The sequence below is a fragment of the Vigna unguiculata genome, chromosome 5 (genome assembly GCF_037176805.1).
Source record: "Vigna unguiculata cultivar grain cowpea cultivar isolate G323 ecotype 2 chromosome 5, ASM3717680v1, whole genome shotgun sequence".
In the NCBI taxonomy this organism is placed as follows: domain Eukaryota; kingdom Viridiplantae; phylum Streptophyta; class Magnoliopsida; order Fabales; family Fabaceae; genus Vigna; species Vigna unguiculata.
Window position 1 is genome coordinate 3118573 of NC_140796.1, and position 27475 is coordinate 3146047.

At 33.6% G+C, this 27475-nt stretch overlaps 4 protein-coding genes across 11 annotated transcripts; 3 read left to right on the forward strand and 1 right to left on the reverse strand.

Annotated features, from left to right (window-relative positions):
* The first annotated feature begins 1252 nt into the window (after positions 1-1252).
* On the forward strand, positions 1253-7570 carry LOC114183164 (protein IMPAIRED IN BABA-INDUCED STERILITY 1-like). Of its 4 annotated transcripts, none has more exons than XM_028070079.2 (9): positions 1256-1934; positions 3031-3315; positions 3421-3738; positions 3972-4199; positions 4420-4517; positions 4923-5034; positions 5117-5626; positions 6228-6360; positions 7140-7570. In XM_028070079.2, the coding sequence occupies exons 1-9, from the start codon at positions 1614-1616 to the stop codon at positions 7154-7156; spliced, it is 2022 nt and encodes a 673-aa protein (XP_027925880.1). In that variant the 5' UTR covers positions 1256-1613; the 3' UTR covers positions 7157-7570. The 4 variants fall into 4 exon arrangements, with proteins under 4 accessions (XP_027925881.1, XP_027925880.1, XP_027925882.1 ...); XM_028070081.2 differs by lacking the exon at positions 7140-7570 and adding an exon at positions 6542-6987; XM_028070080.2 differs by lacking the exon at positions 7140-7570 and having other exon boundaries at positions 1253-1934; positions 5126-5626; positions 6228-6987.
* Positions 7571-9462: 1892 nt separating this feature from the next.
* Positions 9463-14072, reverse strand: LOC114183651 (uncharacterized). Of its 5 annotated transcripts, none has more exons than XM_028070739.2 (11): positions 13642-14071; positions 12220-12459; positions 12087-12126; positions 11920-12000; positions 11379-11828; positions 11150-11285; positions 10876-11044; positions 10624-10752; positions 10262-10456; positions 10023-10145; positions 9463-9881 (listed from the first exon to the last, which is right to left on the reverse strand). In XM_028070739.2, the coding sequence occupies exons 2-11, from the start codon at positions 12388-12390 to the stop codon at positions 9765-9767; spliced, it is 1611 nt and encodes a 536-aa protein (XP_027926540.1). In that variant the 5' UTR covers positions 12391-12459; positions 13642-14071; the 3' UTR covers positions 9463-9764. The 5 variants fall into 5 exon arrangements, with proteins under 5 accessions (XP_027926540.1, XP_027926539.1, XP_027926538.1 ...); XM_028070738.2 differs by having other exon boundaries at positions 11920-12003; positions 13642-14070; XM_028070737.2 differs by having other exon boundaries at positions 12087-12459; positions 13642-14072.
* A 1964-nt stretch (positions 14073-16036) lies between these two features.
* LOC114186086 (SNF1-related protein kinase catalytic subunit alpha KIN10-like) lies at positions 16037-19157 on the forward strand. The gene is made up of 6 exons (XM_028074104.2): positions 16037-16133; positions 16527-16731; positions 17147-17328; positions 17437-17619; positions 18441-18572; positions 18702-19157. Exons 2-6 carry the CDS (start codon positions 16536-16538, stop codon positions 18837-18839), a joined length of 831 nt encoding a protein of 276 aa, XP_027929905.1. The 5' UTR covers positions 16037-16133; positions 16527-16535; the 3' UTR covers positions 18840-19157.
* Positions 19158-20388: 1231 nt separating this feature from the next.
* On the forward strand, positions 20389-27472 carry LOC114184942 (SNF1-related protein kinase catalytic subunit alpha KIN10-like). Its single transcript, XM_028072361.2, has 11 exons — positions 20389-20604; positions 23102-23299; positions 23600-23784; positions 23865-24047; positions 24197-24328; positions 24644-24829; positions 25134-25223; positions 25292-25375; positions 26028-26168; positions 26417-26659; positions 26986-27472. Exons 2-11 carry the CDS (start codon positions 23110-23112, stop codon positions 27097-27099), a joined length of 1548 nt encoding a protein of 515 aa, XP_027928162.1. The 5' UTR covers positions 20389-20604; positions 23102-23109; the 3' UTR covers positions 27100-27472.
* Positions 27473-27475: the final 3 nt, after the last annotated feature.

Below are 27475 nucleotides of genomic sequence, written 5' to 3' on the forward strand. Positions count from 1 at the left end.
TACATAAAGAAGACTTGACTATAATGATTAATTAATTTAAAAACTAAATTGGAATAAAAAAAAATGTTAATCGTAATAAAAGAATGCAAAATATAATTTGATCTTGACAAAGTAGAGAAAGGAAACACCCATCTGCTGCTACCTTTATTATTTTCTAAAGATGGTCAAAACATTAAAGTTTAGACTTATTTAATTTAACTCATTTTTCTTTTCTCCTTTTTTTAGTCACTTTACCCGTGTCAAGGAATCTTATCAACAGGAAAATTATTTTAACCACTATGTAACTTTTAGTAGTTTTTGAAGAACAAATAACTAATATCACCCTCTCAGCAGAATAATATAAATTTTATATATTTATAGCCACAAATAACAATTATTATGTGTCAACATCATAAAGTATTTATTGAGTGTTTGAGCATGACATTAAATCATTTTCGAGTACAAGATGTAGATGTGAGCATTACACAACAATTATTGATGCTTAAATTATAAGTTTCTCCCATTTTTTCTTTTGGAAGAGAACATTATTAAAAAATGGTTCAGCATTAAACATAAACACTCATTTTAATGAAAATTAAAACCTTAACTCACCATCTATTACAATCTTTTATGATTAATACTGTGTATGCGATACAGACACAACTATAGTGAAACTTTTTGCACGGTCTCTAGTACATATCAAACATGTATGTTGTGTTCTTTAAACAGAGAAACAAAATCATGCAAGAAATGATACACAAAAAGCTCCAACACATGTAGTACATAACTTTAGTCATATAATCAAAATACAATCAAAACTAGAAACAATCATGACCCACGTAGTGATGAATAGTTTGAAAGAAAGAACATCATAACCACAATCACTCACTGAACATGTAAATTATCCAATCAAGTCCAGTGAGGTGTCAGGTCACAATTGGACAGCAACTCATGACTAAAAGAACTGTCGGATTACAAATATATACATCTGACATTTGAACAACGAAAAAAAAAACTAAATTTTAATTTTTTTTACTATAATGTAATGATAGAAAAAGAATGTGTGTGGATCAAATTATTATTCCAACCCAAATCAACTAATTCCATCACGCGTTTGAATGGTGCATTGGTGCTGTTAGGAGTTGGCATGTAGCAATCGTTCACCGTGGCATTACAACACACTGTCTTTTTCTCTTTCTCTTTGTACTTCTCTGTGTATCCAACCAAAGCGACAAACAAACAGAAAACAATAACGCATTATTCGAACCGTTACATTACACCTTTTTCTCTCTCTTTTCTTTCTTTCTCCTACATTAGAACACCAAAAAGAGATATGCACCCTTGGGACCCGCGAATGTCTCACGACCGTTCGCGACATCCTCGAAAATCCTCCGCAGATCTCGCGACAGACAGAGAGAAAGACGAGGGTTGGATATTGATTACTGGATTGTGTCATTTCCGGAGGAGAGAAAAAACGGAGCGAAAGGAGCGAGGTAGGAGCAACAAAGCATCCGTTTTTCCTCCTCTCCTAATGCTTTTCTTTCTGGGGTTCTCTCCGTTTTCTCTCTGATCGTTTCGTTTTTCTCCGGAGGCGTTTTCGTGACCCGTTTCCTAGCCGGGTCGAATCCCGGCAAATGGGTTGCGCGAGCTCGAGGCAAGCTCTTGCGGGAGTCGATTTCACTCCGCCGGGACTGCTATCGTTGCAATCGAGCTCGCGGAAAAGGTGCAATGGGAAGAGGCGAAACGGCGTCGTGGAGGCGCGTGAGTTGGACGCGGGATTGGAGGAGGAGGAGAAGGAGTGGAAGAAGGGGAGCTTGAGAGGTCCGGTGTCGTTGAGGTTTGTGGAGGCTGAGCAGAATGCCGCTGGGTGGCCACAATGGCTTACCTCTGTTGCAGCGGAAGCCATTCAAGGGTGGGTCCCTCTCAAAACCGATTCTTTCGAGAGATTGGATAAGGTACTCAACACCATTTAATCAATACATTCATATTCAAGTTCAAAAATAATTTATTTATGACATCTCAAATACCAAATTATACGTCAAAGGTATTCAATGCCTATAATTTGACAATAGAAAATAGACGTGGATGTTTAATGCTTAGAAGTTAATAGAGATTTGTGCATTCAATTTTATCTTGTATTATATATTCTCCTTTAATATTCTATTAAACATGATCACGTATAATGAAAATCAAACAATTCTATTTGTAGTTGTAATTTAACGCAGAAAAGGATAAAACTTACTAGCAATTTAATGAGATGATTTTGTAGTGTTGCTTTTCATCATGTAATAAAGTTTCACCCATGGTAATATTTAATAAACCTTTATCAATCATATTGTTGCGATGAATTATTAGAAAATAATATCAAAAGTATGCGAGGAATTAAATCTACCTTTTTCGATTAGAATTTGACTTTTAACTTGGTAGTTCACATAATTAATAGAGGCATGTGTTGAAAGTTAACCTATATTATTTGGGTGAAACTCCAATTTGGATAAGAACAATCTTACTTTTTTGTTCTTGAAAAAATGAATTCTTTGTGGGAATTAATTACGCGTAAATGATGATTGGGCCAAGTTCATGTATGCTTCAATTTTTGCAATGATGATTTTGTTTAAAGATGGCAATAACCTTCGTAGTGTGATGAGCCGTATAGTATGAGATGGTGGCAGTTTTTTGACTTTTTATAATTTGGTGGAAAATAAATGATGGGAGTGGTGGACCATTTGTTTTCTTAGACTTAAAGTTTTCAATTTTGGAGGTAGCTTCAGTTGCGTTCAAGAGTCCTCCTACGTAGAACAAGGCTAAATAACAATTCTTCTAACCAAACATAATGATATTAAATGTTGAAGTTTTTGCATTTAACTATTGGAGAAAAAACAAAAAGACAAAATCATGTTGCTAAGATTCGATGAAAATTTGATGTTAGATTCTCACGAACTGGCAACTAGCTTGTAAAGAACAGAGACACTATTTCTTGGCCTTATTATGGCTTATTAATGTCATTATGTTCTTTACATTTATCTATTTACAACATTTTCTTTTCTGTAGATTGGACAAGGTACATATAGCAATGTATTCCAAGCACGTGAAATTGAAACTGGGAGGATGGTTGCCCTGAAGAAGGTACGATTTGACAAACTTAAAGCTGATAGCATTAGGTTCATGGCGAGAGAAATAGTGATTCTTCGCTCACTTGACCACCCAAACATCATGAAATTGGATGGTATAATTACTTCACAACAATCAAACAGCATATACCTTGTATTTGAATACATGGAGCATGACCTTGCTGGCCTAGTGGCTTCTCCTGATATAAAGTTCACTGAAGCACAGGTTTGTCTGCATTTTATAACATAATTTTGTGACTCACCACGTTGGTTACTTTAGCTTAGTGCATTAGATGTTACCTTAACTGTTGTTTCATACCTTACTCAACAGATTAAGTGTTACATGAGACAGTTATTAAGTGGAATGGAGCATTGTCACCATCGAGGTATTATGCATCGAGACATTAAAGTATCTAATATACTAGTGAACAATGAAGGTGTTCTCAAGATAGCAGATTTTGGATTAGCAAATACCCTTAGTCCTAGTAGCAAGCAACCCTTAACAAGTCGAGTGGTGACTCTATGGTATCGTCCTCCTGAACTCTTAATGGGAGCAACAAATTATGGAGTTTCGGTGGATATATGGAGTGTTGGCTGTGTATTTTCTGAATTTTTTCTGGGGAAGCCCATCCTTAAGGGGAGAACTGAGGTAATCTTCATTTTCAACAACACACTGTAACATTGTTCCAATGAGAATTTACCTTATCACCACATTACACTAATGAATTGGATCCTGAAATTGTCATGTTGTTTTGCCTTCAGGGAGATAAATTCAAGAATTTATTCATCCTTCCAAGGATAATCAATGCATCATTTCATCTGTGAGGCTAACACTAAATCTATGGTGGCTTAATTTGTTGTGTGTTCTTATTTAATCTACAGGTTGAACAATTACACAAAATTTTCAAGCTTTGTGGGTCTCCACCTGAGGAATACTGGAAAAAGAGTAAGCTTCCTCTGGCCACAATGTTTAAGCCTCAGACTAATTACGAAGCCTCTCTTCAAGAGAGGTGTAAAGGTGTTCCTGTAACTGCTGTAAAACTACTCGAGACTTTACTTTCCATTGATCCTTCCAAGCGTGGGACCGCCTCCTCTGCACTCAAGTCTGAGGTGAATTCTTTATGCATTTTGATGTCTTCCTTTTTCAATAAGATTTATCTTTACCATAAAGATCGACTCTTCACTAGTTAACTATGAGGATTGTGTTCCATGAATATTTTTCATACTTGTTATTCTGAAACTGCTGTTTTAGTAGGACACGCATGCTGGCTTTTGGCTATTGCACGTAATTATGTTTCTGATTCTATGTTTCATGTTGGACATTTTGTAGTATTTCAGCACCAAGCCATATGCCTGTGATCCATCAGTCATGCCAAAGTATCCACCAAGCAAAGAAATGGATGCTAGAAATCGGGAAGAAGCTAGCAGGTATATGTCATTTCAGTGTTTTCTTCTATATATTATGGCAAAGCTATATTATATTTGCATTTTTCTCCTGCTTTGACTCTTATTTATGAACTTATTTATTATTAGTACTACTATAGGGAATGAAAATTAAAGGTTGCTTGATCTTCGAAAACTTCAATCCAAGGCCTAAATTTTGGTCACATTCGCGTATGTTATATATCAAAACCTTATGCTGGAGAAATAGACGTCTGAAGTGAAAAAAGTTAGCATTTAGTATTCATTTAAATCATTCACCAGGTCCAAACTTGAGTATCTTAACCACCGAATTATGTAAAATGGATACTCAACTTAATCATGGCTTCTATTGAAACTACATCCTTAATTTATTTCCAATTTCTGTTACTGAAATCTTTGTCTTGTACACAGGAAAAAGATGCTAGGTAAAGGGAGAGAGACTGTAACATCAAAAAGGAATAATAGACGAGTCCAAAAAGTTTCCAATGACCATATAAATTTCATCAAACCAGCTTGGAAAGAGGTACTCTTGCTTTCAGTAACAGTGCCACGCTGCTTGAAGAAAATAACTATTTTTTATTCACTTCTCTTTCTTGTTTGTGAAGGAAATGCAGAACAGTTCTCAAAATGTTTGCACAGGTGATGATGGTAGGGCACATGTTGCAAAAGTTAAAATAGGAGCTTTGCATAAAGAGCAACCAAAGCTTTCATGTGATGCAAAGTTTGAGGCTGCCCAAGTGGTGAATGGTTGCAATGGAAACAGTGTGTACTCTGGACCGGCACATGTCTCAGCATCCAGTGGCTTTACATGGGCTAAAAGGAGAAAACCAGAAGCTTCATCCATATTGTCTGATGGTTCAAGAAGCAAAATCAGTGCTCTGGATCCAATCTTTGTAAAAGGCACATATGATTTAACAAAACAAGGGATAGAAGTTTCAGAAAGGAAACATGGTCTCAACACAAGACATCAGGACAGGACTTTAACCCATGTATTACCAATATACCAGGCTCCTCGCTTTCATCAAAAATCATTCGATTTAGCTGATAAATACAACTCAAATTATTTCATGGAATTTGATTTCACAGATAAATTGGATGCTCTGATAGTAGATCAGGTAAGTTTGAAATCCTCAGGCGAATTTGAACACGTTTTATGATCAAACAAAACGATATGTTATCATTGCTGACATGGACAATATATATGCCAATTTTGATGACATTAACTGATCTGTCAGATCTGGTAACAAATACGTCAGGTGTTTTTCCATTAATAGCTGGACCTAAACTATTTCTAATGGATTTACATTTTTTTTACTAATTAGTGGTTGTAAAACTTCCCTTGCTATAGATAACTTAATCCTCCAAATATCAGTAACATCACAATGATTTCCAAATGGTAAATTTAGTCCTCAAATGACTAATTTGATCCTGGTGAATAGTAGCTTTGCACTATTTTGATGCCTACAAATTAACACCAGAGAAGCAATTTGGTCTAATAATCTTTGGTAAACTAAATTATTGTTCTTAGAATATTCCAATGATGAAAATGAAGGTTTGTTTTATTATTTTATTTACTGTTCATTGACATTCTTATCTAGTAGTGTTGTTTTCACCGAGTGTTGATCATATATGAAATCTTGATATGAATCAAAATACTTAAGTACTGCTCTATTTTAATCAGGTTGCATCTTATTTTATGTGCCAAAACTTTTACAGGGCCAGAGAAAATATGGTGAGCCTGTGAAGCTATCAGCACCAAAAATTATTTCATCAGATAAAAAGGATGAGTTGTTGCAGCGGAATGAAAATAATATGCGTCATTCTCTTCGTATGTCAACATCGGGAAGAGGTAAAGAGACTACTTTTATCTAAAGGTGACGTTACACAAGAAACAAACATAATGTTGCATAATGTTGCAGTATACATTTTTGGTCTGTAACTGCAGTTTTAAGGGTAAATCAGAAGCTGTTTAAACCAAAATTACAATATAACTCGTTATGAATACCAGCATATCAATTTGTGTATTACAGACCAATGATACAAGGATCGATGGAGAGGATTAATCCCACATCTTCAAGGGCTGCATGGCTAAGAAAACATTGTGGCCATTGATGATATCCTTAATGGATATCTGAACCATTATAACTTGTACTTCAGCTTTCTTGATTTTGGCAACAGCTACCCATATTTTGTTCACTACAGAGTTAAGTGTACATATAGGACTAACTCTGAATTATACATAGGATTACAGTAACAAATTGCAGCTCCCAACTGTTGGGTGATATGCTTAAGGAAAAGTTAACTTTTCTAGTACAATTCTTTTACCTTGGTGACCCTCTACTTCATTTGTTCATTTATTTATTTCATCATGTTCCCTCAACCCTTGTATATGCTGCATTGCAGATATTCTAAAAATATTCTTGCTCTCTTGCAAATAGGCAATACAAAGTACTACAATGAAGTTATACCAAAGCAATTATACATTTTTTCTGGTCTTTGTGGTTCTAACACTTACATATATTGTAGGAGATTACTTCGTGCATTCTTTATGAAATCGAAAATGTATTAAAAATTTTCTGGATCACAGTTTCCAGAAATATTCTAAAAGAAAATATTTTAACTATTCAGGATTATTCATTCTATAACAACTTCATTCACCATGTTCCTCCTCTGGGCTACAACAAACACATTAACGGTGTGGCCATGCTTGTCGGAATTTGTCCTTCATTGACGACATCATTGTTTGCATGAAGCACGTTGGCGTCGGCGTAGGTACAAAGGTTATGTAGGAAATTGCTTCGGCCACCATTGTAGTTTTGATATAACTTAAGCACTCAAAATATCAGTAGGTTATTGACCATGTAGATGATGTTCTCAATCGCAATGCCAAGAAAATCATTCAGGAAACTAAAATTGAATGTTTTCTCTGACATGCGTAAGCCGACATATCTTTTGCAGAACGTGTAACCCATGTACTTATTTGAAACATTCTAGATTTATATTCTAGAAGATGTACAAATTTTACAAGGTTATTTTTATTATAAAATTGCAATTCTCAACAGCAATGTCATCGGTCTCCCTACTTCATAGTAAGCTTGGAAATGGGTCAATGAACATGTGGTGAAAAGCATTTATCATATAAAAAGCATAAAAGTTATTGAATGTTAATTTGTTTTTTTTTAGTAATTTAAAACATTTGATGGTATAAATTTACTGCCTGCACTCTATGTTTATGATTATAGGTTTTAAAAGGTTATGAATTAGTAGAAAATGTCACTCAAAAAAAAAAAATACTGTAGAATAATAGTAAGAAAACTACTTATTCTTTTCTTAAGTCCTGCAGGATCATATGAAGAGAATTCATATTTATGATGATGAGAAAGAAGTAAAGTAATAGAAAAGGAAGAAAAAATAAGTGATGTCCATGTTCATTTAGAAACAGAACCATGTATTGAAGTTATTATATGAACATTGGTAGTGACGACGAATTATGAAAAATTGTTTCTGTGTTAGGAATTCAAGTGTGAGTCTAAGTCCCATATTGGTTAAAAATGAGAAAGTAAAGCATTATATAAGGATAAAGATACATAAACCCATTGTCTTAAGGTTTTGGATTGAGAATGATGTCAATGTCTTATGTAATTGGACTTAGACAGTAATATACACACGAATAATATTATTCAGCAAACAGTATTTTAGTTTTACTGGGGAGATACAACACCTTTTCTACCCTTTGACCCATTATTATTTAAGTGTTTTCTTCTAGTGATTCATGTATCACTACTAACACATCCTATATTTATAAATAATCCAAAGAAAACAAGGTACCGAAGAAATTATCAGTGTATGTCTCAAAGAGTAAACTACTGGACAATTACTACAATTTCTTAATGATAAATTTACGGTCCCAAATGAATAATTTTTTAAGTAGTTAAAAACTGATTTCGAAATTTATTTTGGATTTTGCAATCAATTATGCAGAATCTTTTTACATTCTGATAACATTCTAAGAAGATGTAAGAATTTTGAAAGATTATTTTCGTTGTGATGAAAATGTGCAGGAATATTTTGTCAACCACAGTGTTATATTTGTTTCCAGATACATTTTACTTTAAATCTGTGTCAACACTAAACCCAATGGTAGAGCTCTGTTCACCATCCTCGTATTATTGATTTTGTAGAATATAGGAGAATATTGCTGACCTAACACATGCAACCACTTGAAGAGAGAGAGAGAGAAAGAGAGAGGAATATTTCACTTAACTTCATTCAATTGATGGTATATTATGGCTCTTACAAGTGGTGGCATATTTGTAGGCATAATTTTCTTATAAAATCATGAGAAAATAATCCAGACAGTATAAAAAAACATTGTAAATCAATTTGTTAACTTTTGTAATAAGTACTTAAAAGTAATACCCTACTATGCTTTCTTATTGATTGCCGTAAAGAAATTAAACTCAAATAATATAAAACATATATAAGAACTTAGTAATGAGGTAAATTTAGGTTCGAATAAGAAAGTTATCCAAAAAGAACAATGATATAGGTGAGACAGCTACCAGAATCTTTTCCTAAACTTTTCGATGCATATTTGAAGATCAGGTCAATATTTAATGCCGCCATACATAGACAAATGTTTTGTAGTTAATAGTGTTAAAAAATGAATTTTAAATCTAATTCAAATTTACAAAATCGGTGTACGACTAGATATTATGGTGGCCTGATAGCAATTCATAACATATAACATGATAGGTTCAACAAATAATAACTCTTGTTAGGACAAACTTTAGATGACTCTGATACAATATTAAAAAGGAAACTTTAAATCTAACTCAACTTTACAAAATCGGTTTGTAAGGTGAAGTTTGCATTACTTATATATCGTAAAATTTGTATTATCTTCGGTCAGATGTGAAATTTTGATCATATAGCGCATGAGAGAAACATCTATTGGAAACATTTGTCCTTTCAATAATGCAATGACTTTCACTTGTTTACAGGTTACATTACAATAGTTAATAAAGAAGCACTTCTACCTTCCATTTATGTGGCAAAACATGTTAATCATCCTCTAAACTTCTTTTCCTGGAATGTACATTTGAACAGAAAACATAACTGCAGGAGTTGCATTCGACTTAAAACACCTTGACTCCCAGTTTTCCTAGACCGAGGAATTATACAAAGTAGCTAATACATACATATGTTTATTTATACTGTTGAATGCTATTGCCTCCAATCAACTGAAAACCTTTACAATTCACCCTCAAGAGTCATTAGCCTAGGTATTTGACCACTGTCATTGAGATCAATCTTGTTCAATCTTAGGCAGCACATTACTTTCTCTGGAAGCTCTTCTTGTTTCTGTGCCTGTATTAGGAATTTAGAGACAAATGTTGGCTGGTTATTTGTAGTCTTAACAAGTTTAAAAGACAAATATTTTATTTTGATGACAATGGATGCCAAATATTATATCTAAGAATGCCAGAGTATGCAAACATGATACAATACCTGAATGGTTAGGCCTAAATCAAGAATGCCATCTTTCAAACGACCTCTAAATGCATCAAGTCCTTTCCTTGATATGTAGCTAAATCGATGAATGTCCAGATCAATCTCAAAGTAATTAGGACCCTGTTAGGAGATGAATAAACATGTCAATTCCATGCAAGGTGCTACAACAAATGTTTTGATGTTTTTTTTTTTGTATAATAAGGTAGAAATATGATTACTTTAAAACATTGATGTACCTTGTAAAAGTCGTGCTGTGGGCGTGAGAGTACAGGTTTTCCATTATAAGCATCTACTAGTTTCTTTTCAGCAGAACTCAAATTCATATCCTCTGAATTCACGAGTCCTACCATGATCTTTAGCCTTTCTCTAAAAGCAACACTAGTTTCTTTTGCAAAACCTTTGACCTTTTCTATCTCATCCTCAACTAATTTCTACATCATAAACAAACAAGAAACATGAACCGTGTTAGTAATATGGATTGTTGCGTATTAGAATATAGTATGTTGTGTAGGACTCAGCTTAAATATGTTACCCCAAATGAACAGAGAGAAACAATATTTTAACAACACTTCCATATAGCAGTGGACAATATATTTACCATAATGCTTTCCTGAAACTGGGAAGAAATGTGTTCATCAAGAGTCTCAGAAACTTTGAAATACAGCACAAGACTCATCCCTTCTCCATCACTATCACCAATGAACATTGCAGCTGGATATGTAGGCAACTGCCACAAAGCACAGAAGATACATGATGTTTGTGAAACCAAACAACAGTACACAGTCTAATAATTTGACAATGAATTAATGATGCATATGATGTTGTTGAATAAAACTCCAAAAAACTATACCTGGATATTTACGACAAGGAGTTGTGGAATTGTTCCTTTGGTCTTCACATTCACATTGGGTAGCTCAAGATATCGAGCAATATGATGTATTTTTCTTCGACAGACAAATAGATCAACACCAATAGGAGTGTAAGGACTGTGATTCGGTGCAGGGGACTTTTGCTTATCTCTACAAAGAGAATGGTTATTAGAAAGTTATATTTTCACAGAACTAAAATTGGTTATATCTGTATATAATGAAAACATGATGCAAGGAAGTTCAAGAACAGCATACTTGAAAAAGTTTTCACTTCGAAGATTAAATGTTGAGGGCGGAAGTTCTGACCAACAACCAGGAGATGGCTTTTCTCCATTCTGGCATGGAACTGTGAGCCCTGCTCTTGGTCGCAACAAGTATCTTTGTGAACGACCTTACATACAAATACAGTATTAAGGAGCTTAATTAGCATTGTTCTGTTAAATTTAATTTGATGCAATGAAGATTAAAGTGTTTGATGACTTACTAATATATTCATTTGCGTCCTCTACATCACAGGACTTTCGTTTGAAAGAAAGCTTGAACATATGTGAGAGTCGTTTGCTTTGGCGATTCATTGTTTTGTCATTGAAACTAACACAGGGTGGGATCCGAAGAAGGCCTGATTTGCGTGCAGTCTCTGGAGTTTTCTCTTCCAAACCATGTTTGTATTCCTTTATAGCTTTGAAGCTTCCCTGAGTTTTGCTTAAGCGACACATTCCACGACCTGGTGTACCCACAAGGCCAAAACCACTTTCATCTCTTCCCTTTAATTTGTCTTGATTGCTTCCATCAACTTTAAGATAGCTTTCATGATATTCTTCATACTGACACCTGGAATCTGCAAAACGTGATGATCTTCCATACTTGAGCACTTGACCACATGGGATGTTTCCGACCGTGCCGGTTACTATCGGAAAACCATCTGCATAGAAATCTGCAACACAAGGAAAGAAACTAAACAAAAAAACAGCAATCTATAGTGTCCAAACATAACATAACATAACAGGTAATACATATTATATTACCTCCATGAACACTATTGAAGTCTTCATCTGAATCAGATTCCAGAATGCTGACCGAATCAAAATATGTTTCTTCTTGAGTCACTACTGCAAGCAGTGTGACATAACAAATTCATTTTACAACACCCAAGAAGATAAAAATTGAAAACAGTAAAGTGAAGAGAACTTACAGTTTGCATCGTTGTCATACTGACTGAGTTGCCATTGAAGCTGAGTAAGATGGAATACTGAATTAGAAACTTCTGAGCGCCTGCAAGCAGTAGTTGCACCATTTTCAAAGTCCATATGAACAAATTCACTTACAGAATAATCTGTCACACGCCCCCCTGCGCTGCCACTCTTTTTCAGGATGATATCATCTGGAATAGGAATGGGAATAGAACTTGAGATCTTTTGACGCCGTCTTGTTATCCGTCTACGGAAATTCCTTGGTCCTTTTTTTGCAGTAGAAGGCACTGATACGCAACCCCCCATGGTATAATGTTAGGAATATCAATTTCAAAGCCTCGGAACTTCCTTTCAACGGATCACAAAACTCAAAACCTGCACAATGTATGAAAGCAAATTCTAGAGCAAAGCAATGTTGGAAAACAACATGTGGATAAACGACATCATCTATATTTGTATAACACAAATCAAACTTTCATAACTATGAAGGTTGGTTTTACCTTTGGGCTCGGTGTGGAGGAAATGAATGAAAAAAGGAAGGCTGATAAACCAATGAAGATAGCCACAACCAAAACAAATTTATAGTACACATGCAGTCATGGATGCAGAGAGGTTTTCCTTTTGAGGTTGTTTCAAGGAAGCTATACTGTTGTCTCCTTAAAGGGAGAGCAAATGCACTTACATATATATGGAAAAGGCCGAAGAAAAGCAAAAGATCCTCATGTGATACATCAGACAAACAAAAAGCATGTAAAGAATGGTAAAGAGAAATGACATTATAACAACCTTCGGAAGAAAAGCTGTTATCATTTTTGTGTACAATGTATCTATACAGAGAAAAAATAATTAAATGATATCCTATAGATATAAAAGATAAATGTTTATTGTTGTATAGGTAAAAGGTTGTTTGTATAACGTGAAATATCGTGTGAAAAGAAAAAGGTACATCAAAAGTGGAACACAAGATAATGGCACAGGCAAAAGAACATGCAGATTTCACAAACAACAAGAAGAAGACAACAACGCATAGAAATCTGAATCATACTGGAGTGCCTCCTTCCTTCAAATGTTATCTGATTAAAAAACATACTCCAAAAGAATTCTGGAATCCCTTTTTTAATCACTTTTAAAAGAATATCTATAAGCCAAAAGAAAAATGTCTGACACTCATACCAGAAAAGTTATATAGAACTGTAGCAGATAAGATATGTGACCGGCCAATTCAACATAAAAAAACGATAAAAAAGAAGAACAACAACATGAATGGTGCCAAACAAACTTGTAACTCGATTGACACCGGCCTATGTAAGAATTGGAGTGAGACGTTGTTGTTTTTTTGTAGCGTGTTATATAAATAAAATAAAAAAAGTATTAATCTTTGCTTGTAGCTAGTCTCTGTCAAAAGATCTGGTTAATAAGTTTTAGTGAAGCATTTCCTTTCTCCATTATGTTTTTCATCAGACTTTAACTTGAAACTTTGATTTAACAGATCTATACCTAACGTTGATATTGAATATTCATAGTTGGATAGCTCCAATAATAAGAAGAAAGAATTACCTGTTCTATCAGAGATCTGTTGGGTGGGGTATGATCTTCCTCTCCATGCAACAAGGAAAAAATATGAAGAACTCAAAATAGAGGGAGAAGGAAGAACATGTGGAGGTGGGTCCGACAATGGCTATGTCGGATCCAGAACGTTGCACAAACACAACACCTTCTATGTGTCTTCCTGTGCAATAATTGCTCCGTTACAAACTACCTAATCAATCATTGTTAATGTTGAAGAAAGAATTAAAAGGAGAGATGAAGTGGGGTTTGAACAAACTTTGGTGAGGATAATAATAGCTACATTTATATATATACAATATCAGAAAAGTGGAAGGTTCCGTAAGATGATGATAATGGTGGAAATGGTGTTGATGTTTGTTTGGTCGTGGTGTTCCCCTTGAGTTTAGCTTCATCCACGATATTTAGCTGGATTTATCCAATGAAACATAAGCAACAATAACAGTTCCCACGTTAGCAACCATTTTGTACTACGCACGATCATGTCATCGTAATTATTCTATTTTCTCTCTTCCAAATTTGGATATTATCCTCTTACTAATAAGTAAAACATATATATATATATATATATATATATATATATATATATATATATGTGTGTGTGTGTGTGTGTGTATAAAGCTTTTAGAGATCAAAGACTACACACTATTTGTTTAATTCGAACCTTTCTGAAAATCTGTGTTTGTTATTATATTATGGTTCTGCATTACCAATGGTAGCGTTGAAGATGAAAGCAAAGAACGAGGCAAAGACACATGCAAGTGAAGAAGGATCTGTGTTCACATGCAAGTGCAGTGACGCACGTGCACCAGCACGTACGTTGATGTAAAAGGGAATTTATTTGGGTTAATGCAACCGTCCTAGCCACGGTGCACACGCTCTGCATCATATTATCACCACTGCACATGTCAACAATTAATAGAAACCAAAGTAGAAAATTTCTGAGGTAACAATTCACACTCAATTATTGTACTTGTCGTCTTGTTTCTTACTCAGAGATTCTCTGTATCTTTTGACTGTACTGGTATTAACTTCTGTGTGGATTTCTCAATTAGTGCTCCGATACCAATATCTTTTAGGTGCATTTATTTTATTATTTTTCAGATCCATCAACCATGTTTCTTCCAATAATATGTTCATATTCTATTCTAGTTATTGTTATAAATAAAAGAAAATGATGCTTAGAAGTTTCGTAATAGACAAAATCATGAGAATAAGGCTTAGCTGAAGATTTGAGTAGCATATATAGATTTTAATAGTTCTGTTGTAAGAAATGAAGGGAAAATTTCTTAGTTAGTTAACGTTGTCTTTCAGATATGTATATCATTGAATAATATAGATCACGTCATCCACATTAAACAGTTTTAATTTTAATTAATTTTACTTTTAGTTGTAAGAAATTAAGATAGAGTATTCTACGAATATTTCTTAAGGAATTAGTTCTAAACTAAGTGAAAGGCATAAACAGAAAGGGGGAAATATAGAAGAAAATAGGAGATAAAATGATAAAATGATACAAGTTATATGAGGGGAAAAATCAGAAAAGAAAAGATGAAAAAAAAAAAGAGAAATGAAAGATTACAAGTATGTTTAATATTTATGGTACAATTAGCTTATTAGTGTTATATATGTTTTGGGATGGACTATATTTTGAATCTTAGACCAAAAATCTAAAATGCCCTCTTGTTTATTTGGGATTTTTGGTTTTTTTTTTTTTTAAATCTGGTGACTTTGAACCCAAAATTACAAAATGAAGTTGGTTGACAAAATACTTACGTATCTAATTCAAGTCGAGTAAGACGATTTTTAAATAGAAGTCTTCATGTATCTAGACGATTTTTATGTAAATTTTGAAAAGGGTAAAGTCGTAACAACTTCAATTTATGCATGACTTTATCTTTTTCAAAATTTATATGAAACCGTTCATATACATAACGACTTCTGTTTGAAAGTCGCTCAGCATCTGCACGACCTGAAAGTGCACGATCAATAATTTTTACTTTAACCAATCCCATTTTATAATTTTGGACCAAAGTCACCCAAATTTGAAAAAAAAAAAAAAAACAGATTTTTGACACGATGAATAGAGTGAATATGACACGTATACATACATATAGTTTATATTTAGCCTTTTCAAGGGAAAAACTCGGAGAGTAGAGAGACCGGGAATAGATAAGGGAGTAAAGTTTTAAACAATTAAAAAATTAAACAACTTCGCCTTAATTACACTATTGGCCAACTGTTGGTAATATATTGTAACATTACGTAAACATCATAGGAAATTGTCATGATGTGTTTGGATTGGTTTAAACAACAGTTTACTCATTGTTTCAAAACCAAAAAAATAAATAATAAAAATTAAATAGTCGATAAAAAAATACGTTATAATTTTCTGCTCAATAGTTGTTTCCGTGTAACCTATGATCTTAATCTTAGGTTCGTCACTTCCAAAGTTCCAATCTCCATTAACACCCTGATAACTGGTGAGAGTTTCTTTTCCATTTTCAATTCCAAACACAATTCTCTTTCACCTTTCATTTTTTATGATTCTTATTACAAAAAATATATATAGATACCTTAAGCCCTCTATTTATATTTTTAATATTTGAGGGAGAATTTTTTTCTTCTTCTTAAGAATAAGTATAGAACAGTATATCATCAGGTGGAGATTTCTCAAAAATAAAGCTTTATTTTTTATTTTTTTCAAATTTTATTTCTTGGTCTCTCTTTTGGTGGAATCACTGTTAGTGAATGCTAATTTAATCAAATATTTTGTTTAAGGATGTTTAAAGACTTTATAATCTATGCTTGTGAAAATAGATATTATTTCTAGGTGCCTAATTTTTGCTTTATTTCTTCAATATTTTTGCTTCTAGATTTCAAAAATGGATGGAGGAACTGAAGAAGGTAGTGATGCAGGCATGGATATGTTTTTAAGAAATTATAAAGTGGGAAAAACACTTGGCTTTGTATCTATGTTGGGGAAGATGAAAATTGCAGAACATGTGTTGACTGGGAAGAAGGTCATCATCCAGATCCTTAAACGTGACAATATAAAGAATATGAAAATGGAAGAACAAGGTTTATATATATTTTATTATTATTAATACGTTACTAATTATATGCCTTTAGTTCTTTTTCCTTTTGCCCTTCTTTTCTGACAATTTTTTTGTTGCGGAATATACCGGTGTATACCTATCGTTAAGAATTTAAGTCTCAATCTAAGTTTTACATTGGTTAGAAATGAAAAAATAGAACATTATACAAAGATAAAAGCTGTGTCAATGTCTTATCTAATTGAACTCAAGTGTCGTTGATGTTCATTGGTGTTGTATTTTTCAAATGAATATGAAATTTACATGGAACTCAATGCAGCAAAATCAAACTGTAAAACAAAGTTTATATTTATTTATATATTATAAATTATTAATTTTATATCTACTTGACTTGCAATTTCCTAACATTTTCTCTTTCCTTTTGTCAAATTGTTTCGTAGTGAAATTAGAACATGGAATTTTAAGATTACTTAAGCATCCTAGCATCATAAAACTTCATGAGGTCATAGAAACTCCAACTGACATATGTGTTGTTATGGAGTATGCTTCCAAAGAGCTTTTTGATTACGTAATAGAAAGGGGTAGGTTAGAAGAAGATGAAGGTCGTAATATTTTTCGGCAGGTAAGACATTTTGAATCTCTCACAAAAAATTCTACAAACTGCAAGGAAAAACTTCTGAATTAATTGTGTATAAAGTATTTTTAATTCTTTTACATTCTTTGAAAGTAGATAATCTCTGGAGTGGAGTATTGTCACAATAAAATGGTGGTTCATAGAGATTTGAGACCTGAAAACATACTTCTGAACTTCGTTTGTGATGTCAAGATAACTGGTTTTGGCTGGAGCAACATCATGCATGGTGGTCACTTTCTTAACACAAGTGGTGGAAGCTCTAATTATGGAGCTCCTGAGGTTTGAACATTTTACCTATTTCGATCAAATTTCTCTAAAAATTACGAAACCGAACAAGTCAAAAAATAATAACTGATTATAAATTGAGTTGCTTGAACTTTTAACGATTTCAAAAATAAAATTATGAGAACTTTGTTAGGTTTACAGAAGGGGTTTCACTGGAGAGATACAATATCAATGAGACCTGAGCCCAACCACATAAGGAATTGACACCACTCTCAACCCAAAACCTTAAGGCTAGCAAGAGTTCCAGATAAGCGTGTCCCGTTAAGAAGAACAGCGGTACAGAAAATGGCAGAAAAGTAGTACTCGTGGTTGGGAATGTGGTTGAAGGGACTCACTCTTGAGGGAGAGATTGTTAGGAATCCAAGTGTGAGTCTAAGTTCCACATTAACCAGATATGAGAAAGTAGAGCACTATATAAGAATAAAGACCCATGAACCCATTGCATTAAGGTTTTGGGTTGAGAGTGATGTCAATGTCTTATGTAATTGGACTCAGGTCTCATTTGTGTTTGTATTTTTCCAGTGAAACCCCATCATATGAAATTCTCACAATTTTATTTTGAAGTCGTCATAAATTCAAACGACTTAATCTATGACCAGTAATTATTTTTCGACTTGTCAATTTTTGTTTTTGAATAAATTTGTCCATATGTTAAAAAACCTCTCACTTTACTATTACCTCAAATTTATTAAAAAAATAAAAGTTGTAAAAAACAAGACTAGTTAATTAAGTATGAATAATTAAGACGAATTTAGTAAATATTAAATGGTATGCTGCTAACACGTGTTATTTATTGGTTGCTTTAAATTTCACAGGTTATGTGCAGAAAATTATATATTGGACCTGAAGTTGATGTATGGAGTTGTGGTGTAGTTCTGTATTTTATTCTTTGTGGAATTCTACCTTTTGACGATGAAAACATTCCAAATCTCTTTACCAAAATAAAGGTATTTTTAATTTTATGGCATTATGTTATTGATTGATATAAACTTTTAAATAAACATTATTCTCTGAATGATGCTAGTTTAAAGAAGATCTAATTTCGTCTTCTTGTTTTTCTCTTTATTTTCTTACAGGGAGGGGTTTTCACTCTTCCATCTTACCTATCTCCCGAAGCTAGAGATTTGATATCAAAGATGCTTAATGTGGAACCTATCAAAAGGATAACAGTATCTGAGATCCAACAACACCCATGGTTGCAACTTCATCTTTGACCTAACATAATCTATATAAATTTGGATTTTTTTGCTGAATTTTTCTGTACCATTTCTTTGTACGTCTTTTAAATATATCGATCAACACTAATTTTAAAATATTAATATATTATATTTTTAATTTTCAGCAAAAAACAACACCAAAATTGAGAATTTGGACTCGAATAGATGCAATGTAATGAGCCAAACCAAATTGTATTCATTTTCTATAGGGTAGATTATGTTAAGTAAGATCCTTTGTGCTAATAAATCTTGATTTGGATATGTATGGACAAAAATCATGCATTTGTATTTATGTAAGATTTCAGTAGGTGTCATGTTTACTAAAAATTTAAGAATACAACGTTATATTATTAATTACTACTGTACATATTCTCTTTCTCCTATGTTTAAAGTTCTTAGATTAATTTAAAATGTAATCATAATAATTTATATTTCATATAAATTATTATGCAATTCTGTAATATATATATATATATATATATATATATATATATATATATATTTTCTCTAGTGAGTACATTTCCTTTTATTTTTTTCATTCCACTAAGTTAGCCTCCTAATATTCACATTATTTGGATGGGAGTGGTGTTACTCTAAGAAACTCTAGATACGTTTTTGCTTCAATACAATCCTTATGTAAGTGCATAGTTGAGTAAATGTTATTGGTAGAGCATTACTTACATTTAAAATAATTGTCAGAAAATTAAATGAGTCAAAAGATTATATTGAACAATATAAAAAAAAGTTTTAAATTTATTATTTTTAAATTTTGGATAAAAAATAATATCAATATTTTAAGTAAGTTAAATTCATATTTTATTTATATCACTCCGGTGAAATTTTCAAAAGACCCATACATAAAAAAAAAAAACAATACACTTTTAACTACAAAAACTTTAATTACATGTTTAAGGTTTTAACAACACATCTCTTCAAAATTATATTAACAGGTTAATATTGAGGAAAGAGATTTTAGAGAGAGGGAGGGGTTCTGAGTTTCTTGCCCAGCATAAGGGTCTTACAGACTCTTTTTATAGAAAATTTTTTGACTTGTAACTTGTTGAACCGGTTTTAAATGACCACAAACTTGTAGTGTCGGTAATGTGGTAACTGTGTTGTTTTACCCTTCAGTCTATTACTCAGGAAAGAGTAAAATTACTGTGTCACAGGTAAAACTTTCTTTATTGTCCTTTTCTGGAGACCACAGTGGATGTTAAGTCTTCATGGTCTTCTTCAAGGATTTGATCAGAGTCTTCATTGTCTGAAGGAAAAGAAGATCCAGGTGTTTCTTGTCCATAACAACACATCTCTTCAAAATTATATTAACAAGTTAATATTGAAAAGTTTTTATATGTGGAAACTTTTTATAGGTGTTATAATTTAATCATCATCGAGATAATTTTAATTGTAAAAGATTCTGTTGTATTAATATTCGTTATTTGTTAATAAGAAAAAACAACCAAGATGTAATATTGTAATTACAATGGTCACTTATTTCTCCGTTAGCATGGGTAATATGGTAATAACGCGTAAAAATAGATGTTTTAGAATTAGAATCCAACGATTAGCCAAAGCATCTGAGATTGAAACGCACCGTCTTTTGTCGCGTAATAGCATCGCTGACGCAGATGCAAAAATCGAAGGAGAACGCGATGCTTTGTTCCTCTTTTGTTCTTCCTCTTTCCAATCTTCAACTTTAGGGTTCCTTTAATCTCATCGTTCTTCCTCAATCTCAAGCTCCGTTCACTCCAACACCACTAGGGTGAGCCTTATCCCTTCTCAATCCTTAAACAATTCTCTCTCTTGCTCTCTTCGTTAATTTCGCTTTTCTCTTTGTGCTAAGATTATATTCTTCTCTTTACTTTTGGGAACATAAACAAGCGCTTTCGATCTCGGAAGTTTACCAATTTCCAGATTTGAGATTCTGGATTGCGTTGCGTGTGAATAACAAATGGCTACCATTGCTTAGAATTTTTTTTCCGTTGAATTGTTCTTAGATTTTATTGTAATTTAAATTTTAGTTTTAATTTTATGTTGATTTCCTTATTTTTTTTTAATATTGAATGGATTCGTATATTATTGTTTTCTTCATGATGTATTATTGTTATTGTTGTAACGTCTATCAGTTTTCAGCTTCTGTTTTCTGTGATTACTGTTACTATTATGGTATGTACATCCATTACTTTTGGAGCAGTAGATGCCTTTTACACTTCCAACAAAGTGGAACAATAGCTGGTGTTTAGTGGTAGATGTCAACGTTTGAAAAAATCTGTTGTTGTTAAGCTTATAGTAGCTTATTCATGGTTGGAAAAATTGAAAAACAGTAAAGTTAAAGATGCACCTAAGGTAAGGCAGCAGAATGGGTCACTGAGGTACATAGGGTGCCTTTTATGCTTTGTTTCTGTTTCTACTTTTGGTAATTGTAGAATACCATAGGAGCCCGCTGATACAAGTTGCTAACTGTGATACTTAAACACGGTAAAATTGTATGAATGGTAGAAAATAATTCCTCAGTTTCAAAATATTTGTCAGTTCAGAAGTTTAGTTTGTTTCAAATTGTTAGTCTCCGTAAAGAAATAGTTTAGTGTTATTTTTTGTTAATCTGGATTTTATTATTATCAATTTGCATTTCCAATTAGTGGAACGAGAGATTTTTATCAAAGAAAAGGTTAGTTTAGAGAATATAGGAATGTTCCCCCAAATTAAGGATAATTAATGACACTATTACTTGTATAGTTTGACGCCGGATGGAGTTATATTGATTGTTGATTTAAATATTTCATAATGATATTCAATATATATATATATATATATATATATATATATATATATATATGTATATATTGTCATGTCCTACATTTTGGAGATTATAGGTGTGGCAGTTTCCGTTTCTATGTTAGGTGCTTCGTAATCTGATATACAATACAATAATGATAGGATACGATTCTAGGCCTTGGCATTAACAATTGTGTGTTGAGATTTTGTTCTTGAAATGTTGATGAATCAAACGAATCCTACATGAATCACATCACGCACATGAATTGTGCCATCCAGGCAGAATTGGTTGTGCCCCAGTAATGTCTTCTTTTGTTGAAAAATTGGGTAAAATGAGAGGGAACACACTGAATTTTATATCCAATCTGAACCAGGGTGGTCCTCTGTAAATTTTCACTCATTCTTGTGGTCTCCTTCATTTCTTCACCTGTTGTTTGTTACTCTGGATGAAACAGAGTAAACCACTTCCTTTTTCCACCATTTCTGTGTATTTTATTGTGGTGCCTCAGCTTTTCTGCTTTGTTGCAGCAGCCACTATTTTTCTTCCATGCTGTTATGATTTGGATCTTTGTTTGTTTTTGTGCTTTATATGCTGTTTTGTTAGCTATTTGAGTTTGAAATGCTAATAGATGCGTGGGTGTGTTTTGATGTTTTATACATTTCTTTATGTTAAATTGCTACTAGATTTATATTTTTAGGTATGAATTTGTGCTTTTAAATGTGTTAGTTTTACACACTATGTTTTATTATTGTTCATGAATCTTACTGTTTATGATATGGTTTGATATTTATTTCAGAAAATAGGCCTTCCAATTCATGATTTGAATCCCAACTCTACTACCATGTTAATCCCTGTTGTGCAAAACCTTAGATGCCAATTATTTGAAATGGTGGAAGTGACTAGTTATCCACCTTTGGACTACTACCAGTGAAAGTATTTAACAGGTTTCAGAAATTGAACAATTAATATTTCCTTTATATTGCGGAGTTGTTTATTTATCTTCAGTCTTTTAGTGTAGGGATAATGATATTTTGACCTACTTTTAACCCACCACTCCAATTACCCTTAGATTATCACATCACACCACTAAAAAAATCAAAATAGATAATTGAAGGGTGATTGTGGGTTAAAAGTGGGTCAAAAAAAGTGGGTCAAAATATCACTATCCTTAGTGTAAGTTGCACAATGGGAACCATCCCTGTTTATTCTCTGAACCCGTCCTTCATTTTAAAGGTTGGTTTCAATTGGATTATCAATCCTTGCTCTCAAAGAAAAGTGCAGCTGAGGTGACAATTGGATTTGTACTTGAGCTGTAAACCCTTGTGACTGCTCATGGATGATTTTGCTTGTTCCTCCCTTCATTCTACTATTATTTTTTATGTTTGCATCTGAAGTAGATTTCAATATACTTTCCATTTTATGCTTGGATATACTTTTACTGGCCTGATTTTTTATGTTGTTTCTTCCACAAATTTGCCTATAGATTTAGAAATGGATGGACCAGCTGGCCGAGGTGGTGCTGGCCTCGACATGTTTCTACCAAATTATAAACTGGGAAAAACTCTTGGGATTGGATCTTTTGGCAAGGTGAAAATTGCAGAACATGTATTGACTGGTCATAAGGTTGCAATCAAGATCCTAAATCGCCGCAAGATAAAGAACATGGAAATGGAAGAAAAAGGTTTGTTGTTTTTTATCAATAAATTTCAATCATCATCTAATTGTTGTTTTGGTATTAGATTTTCCAATATTTGCAGCATTTTGCTTTGGTTTGTGAATATTGATCTGTAAGGTTCAAGGACTTTTGCATTTTCTAATCCTGTTATCCTTATATTCTAATGGTGTGGAGTTTGAGGACAAATATTACTGTTTTCCTGATGCTTGAGTTTACAAAATTTATGCTTTCTACTTCTCAGTCATTTATTAATTAAATATACTTATCATTTCTTTTCCCCCTTTCTTTTATCAAAACTTGTTGCAGTGAGGAGAGAAATCAAAATTTTAAGATTATTCATGCATCCTCACATTATACGGCTTTATGAAGTCATAGAAACTCCATCTGACATATATGTTGTTATGGAGTATGTGAAATCTGGAGAGCTCTTTGATTACATAGTAGAGAAAGGTAGGTTGCAGGAAGATGAAGCTCGCAATTTTTTTCAACAGGTGGGATTGTTTACTATTTTGTGTAGTTGAGAAGACAACTGTCACACATTATTCAAGCTAATTTCTGATTTTGGAAGCAGATAATCTCTGGTGTGGAGTACTGTCACAGGAATATGGTGGTTCATAGAGATTTGAAGCCTGAGAATTTACTTTTGGACTCCAAATGGAATGTCAAGATTGCTGATTTTGGCTTGAGCAACATCATGCGTGATGGTCACTTTCTTAAAACCAGCTGTGGAAGCCCTAACTATGCAGCTCCTGAGGTTTGAAATTCTTTGTTTTGTAATGAGATACACAATGATGATGGTTATTTTTTTTATTATTGTTGAGGAATGTGTGCGTGTGTGGTGTGTTTATATTTTATCTTGTGATTTGTATTTCTTAGCTGCTATACTTGGTTATTTTGTCACAGGTTATCTCCGGGAAATTGTATGCTGGACCTGAAGTGGATGTCTGGAGCTGTGGTGTAATTTTATATGCTCTTCTTTGCGGCACTCTTCCTTTTGATGATGAAAACATTCCAAATCTCTTCAAGAAAATAAAGGTATTATTGATATTGATTTTATTTAGTTAATCAATAGTATTGATTAATATTAAATAAATAGGTTTCCTGCTTTCTGTTCCTTCTTTTTATTGAGTGTGAAAACTACCCAGGCCTTGGATATGTGGCTAATTTTCCATGTGTTCAGTTCCTGCTTCTTTTTATGTTTATTTCTGCTATGTGCATTTTCTTTTTCCTTTGTCCATTTTTTAATCATTTTAATCTTCTGAAACTTTGCAAATGGAAAGGTTGTAGTTTTGAGTTATTTATATTAATGCAACAGGAGTGTTTGAATTAAACATTGGTTGTTTCATGTAGGGTGGGATATACACCCTTCCAAGTCATCTATCACCTGGTGCTAGGGATTTGATACCAGGGATGCTTGTGGTTGATCCTATGAGGAGAATGACCATACCTGAGATCCGTCAACACCCATGGTTCCAAGCTCGTCTTCCACGTTATTTGGCTGTGCCCCCACCAGATACACTGCAACAGGCCAAAAAGGTTTATTTTTATATCTTTATTTGTCATTCTCTTTCTGCTTCCGTTTTCACTCTTCTTTATATTATATTATAAATGGTTCATGAGAAATATAGTTGAGAATACTATTTTTGAAGTGAAATGCCTGGTTGGAAACCTTGAGTGACTTCACAAGTCTTAAGGGTTCTGGTATCTTTTCGGGTTCTGGTATCTTTTCAGCTACTTTCTGTTTTCAAACTTTTGCACTTCTCATTCATTCACATTGGAAATTGTTGTGTGTATTACTTGATGTATTATAATCAGTCTAAATGATATCATGGTTTTGTAGATTGATGAAGAGATTCTTCAGGAAGTGGTGAAGATGGGATTTGACAGGAATCAATTGATTGAATCCCTTCGGAACAGGATACAAAATGAGGTTTGTGCCTATGGCTTTCTCCTTCTACGTTTGCTAGATTGTCTCTTACTACCATCTATATATTTCAGGGTACTGTAGCATACTATTTGCTATTGGACAATCGATTCCGGGTTTCCAGTGGTTATCTTGGTGCTGAGTTTCAGGAGTCCATGGTGGGTTTCTTTAAGCTCCCCTTTTTTTAATATTTCATAAGTAGTTGGTCCCCATTTTCTGATTTAGTCATTTAGCTCTGATAATGATTCAGAAATAAGACATTTTTCTGATGTTTGTGTATATTATCCCTATGCAAACTGGGCTATATGATTGCTTGTGATATGTGTTAGTATATGTTTGGCACCTCTGTGTTCTGTTGGTGAAAGCCAAAGTGATGGGAAGGGACAGCAGAAAATTGGGTAATTGGATACTCCAACCGAAGGTTGCATTTGAAATGTGAGAAAAGGGGTGAAGGGGGGAGAGCTTTATAAGAGCTTTTTAGTAAGGTGTAAAGGAGGAGGGAAGAGGTGGGATTTTATAGAATGTAAAGGGAGTAGAGGAAGGGGAGGGGCAGGGTAAACTTAGGGTGGGAAACCAGCTCCTCAATGAGCTGCTGTGGTCCTGGATTTGATTCCTGTAATACGAGTTTCATCACATTGATCTCAGTTGTTTCTATCATTTTAACCTTGACATTAAATGTCTTTCTAGCCTGACTTTGGTTCTTTGTGGATTTATAACAATGGAACCTAACGTTACTTGATATTATATTTCCATTTAAAACTGAATCCAATGCAAAGCTCATTAATTTTGGGTTTATATTGTTTTTGCTAGGATTCCAGTTTTAACCAAATGCATTCCAATGAAGTTGCTTCTTCAGTTGTTGGACAACGCTTTCCAGGCTATATGGATTATCCAGGAGTAGGATCGAGGCCACAGTTCCCCGTTGAAAGGAAATGGGCGCTTGGGCTTCAGGTACGACAGTGTCACCCATGGTGATGTTGCTGTTTGAGAGGAATTTGTTGGATGTCAATGTTTAATTTGTCTGTGTTGTATTTTGTACAATTTATTTCCTCTCTGGATATGTGCACCACGATATTGCAGTTGTGAAGAACTAACTAGTGTTTATACTTTCTATCTAACGGTTGTCTGATTTTTTGTAGTAGTTGCCATAAAAAATGTAGTTTGATGTCGTGTTACTTTTGTTCATTATCTTGTGACAGTCACGAGCCCATCCTCGAGAAATAATGACTGAGGTCCTTAAAGCTTTGCAAGAGTTAAATGTTTGTTGGAAGAAAATTGGACACTACAACATGAAGTGCAGGTGGGTTGCTGCCATTCCTGGCCATCACGAAGGAATGGTGAACAATAATGTGCACGGTAACAACCATTACTTTGGAGATGACTCCAACATTATTGAGAATGATGCTATTTCTACTGCAAACGTGGTCAAATTTGAAGTGCAGGTAATTTACCTTTAAAACCATAATGTTTTACATAATGTGATATAAAAAAAAAATCTTCTATGGCATCAGTAATGACGTTTTTGCTCTGATGGTCGGATGAGTAGTTGCTAAATTAAAGCCACAGCTGAATCGCAAAAGTAGAAAAACCTAAAGAGTCGTCTTATTATTTTCCTTCCCTCACGTGATATTTAAATCATTCCTGTTTTTTGGCAGGGGTATACCCTTGGGGGACGGAGATTGTCTTCTTAATTAACTAATTCATCTGTTGTTATTGGGTATTTGTATTTTTCCAGAATATTCTCTAATTCTTACGTTCACTTTCACAGCTTTACAAAACTCGGGAAGAAAAGTATCTGCTTGATCTTCAAAGGGTGCAGGGTCCACAGTTTCTTTTCTTGGATCTGTGTGCTGCTTTCCTTGCACAGCTTCGCGTCCTCTAGAGCAAAGAGCTTAGGATCACAAGAGACTTAAATAAGCCTTGTGTTTTATGTGAATAAGCTTTCATTGTACATATAAGTATCTTTCCTCTGGTACCCCCCGTTTTTCTATGGGTAAACATTATAATGAGCCAATCCTAAATATGGGATTTGGTTCGTTAACAATGGTGTTCAACTAGTTGTTCCTATCTCTTGGTCATTTAATTTCTTGGGAAAAGCTAAATAGCCCCTAACTCACAGTATGTGTATGGTTTTCAACCAAGTGCTGTAAATGACTGTTGCTATTTGGAAGGGATGCCTAGGCTGCCTACTACTTTTGCAGATTAGCCCTTGTTTTCTCATAAATCTAATTTCACATTACTCATGTTGAATGCAACCT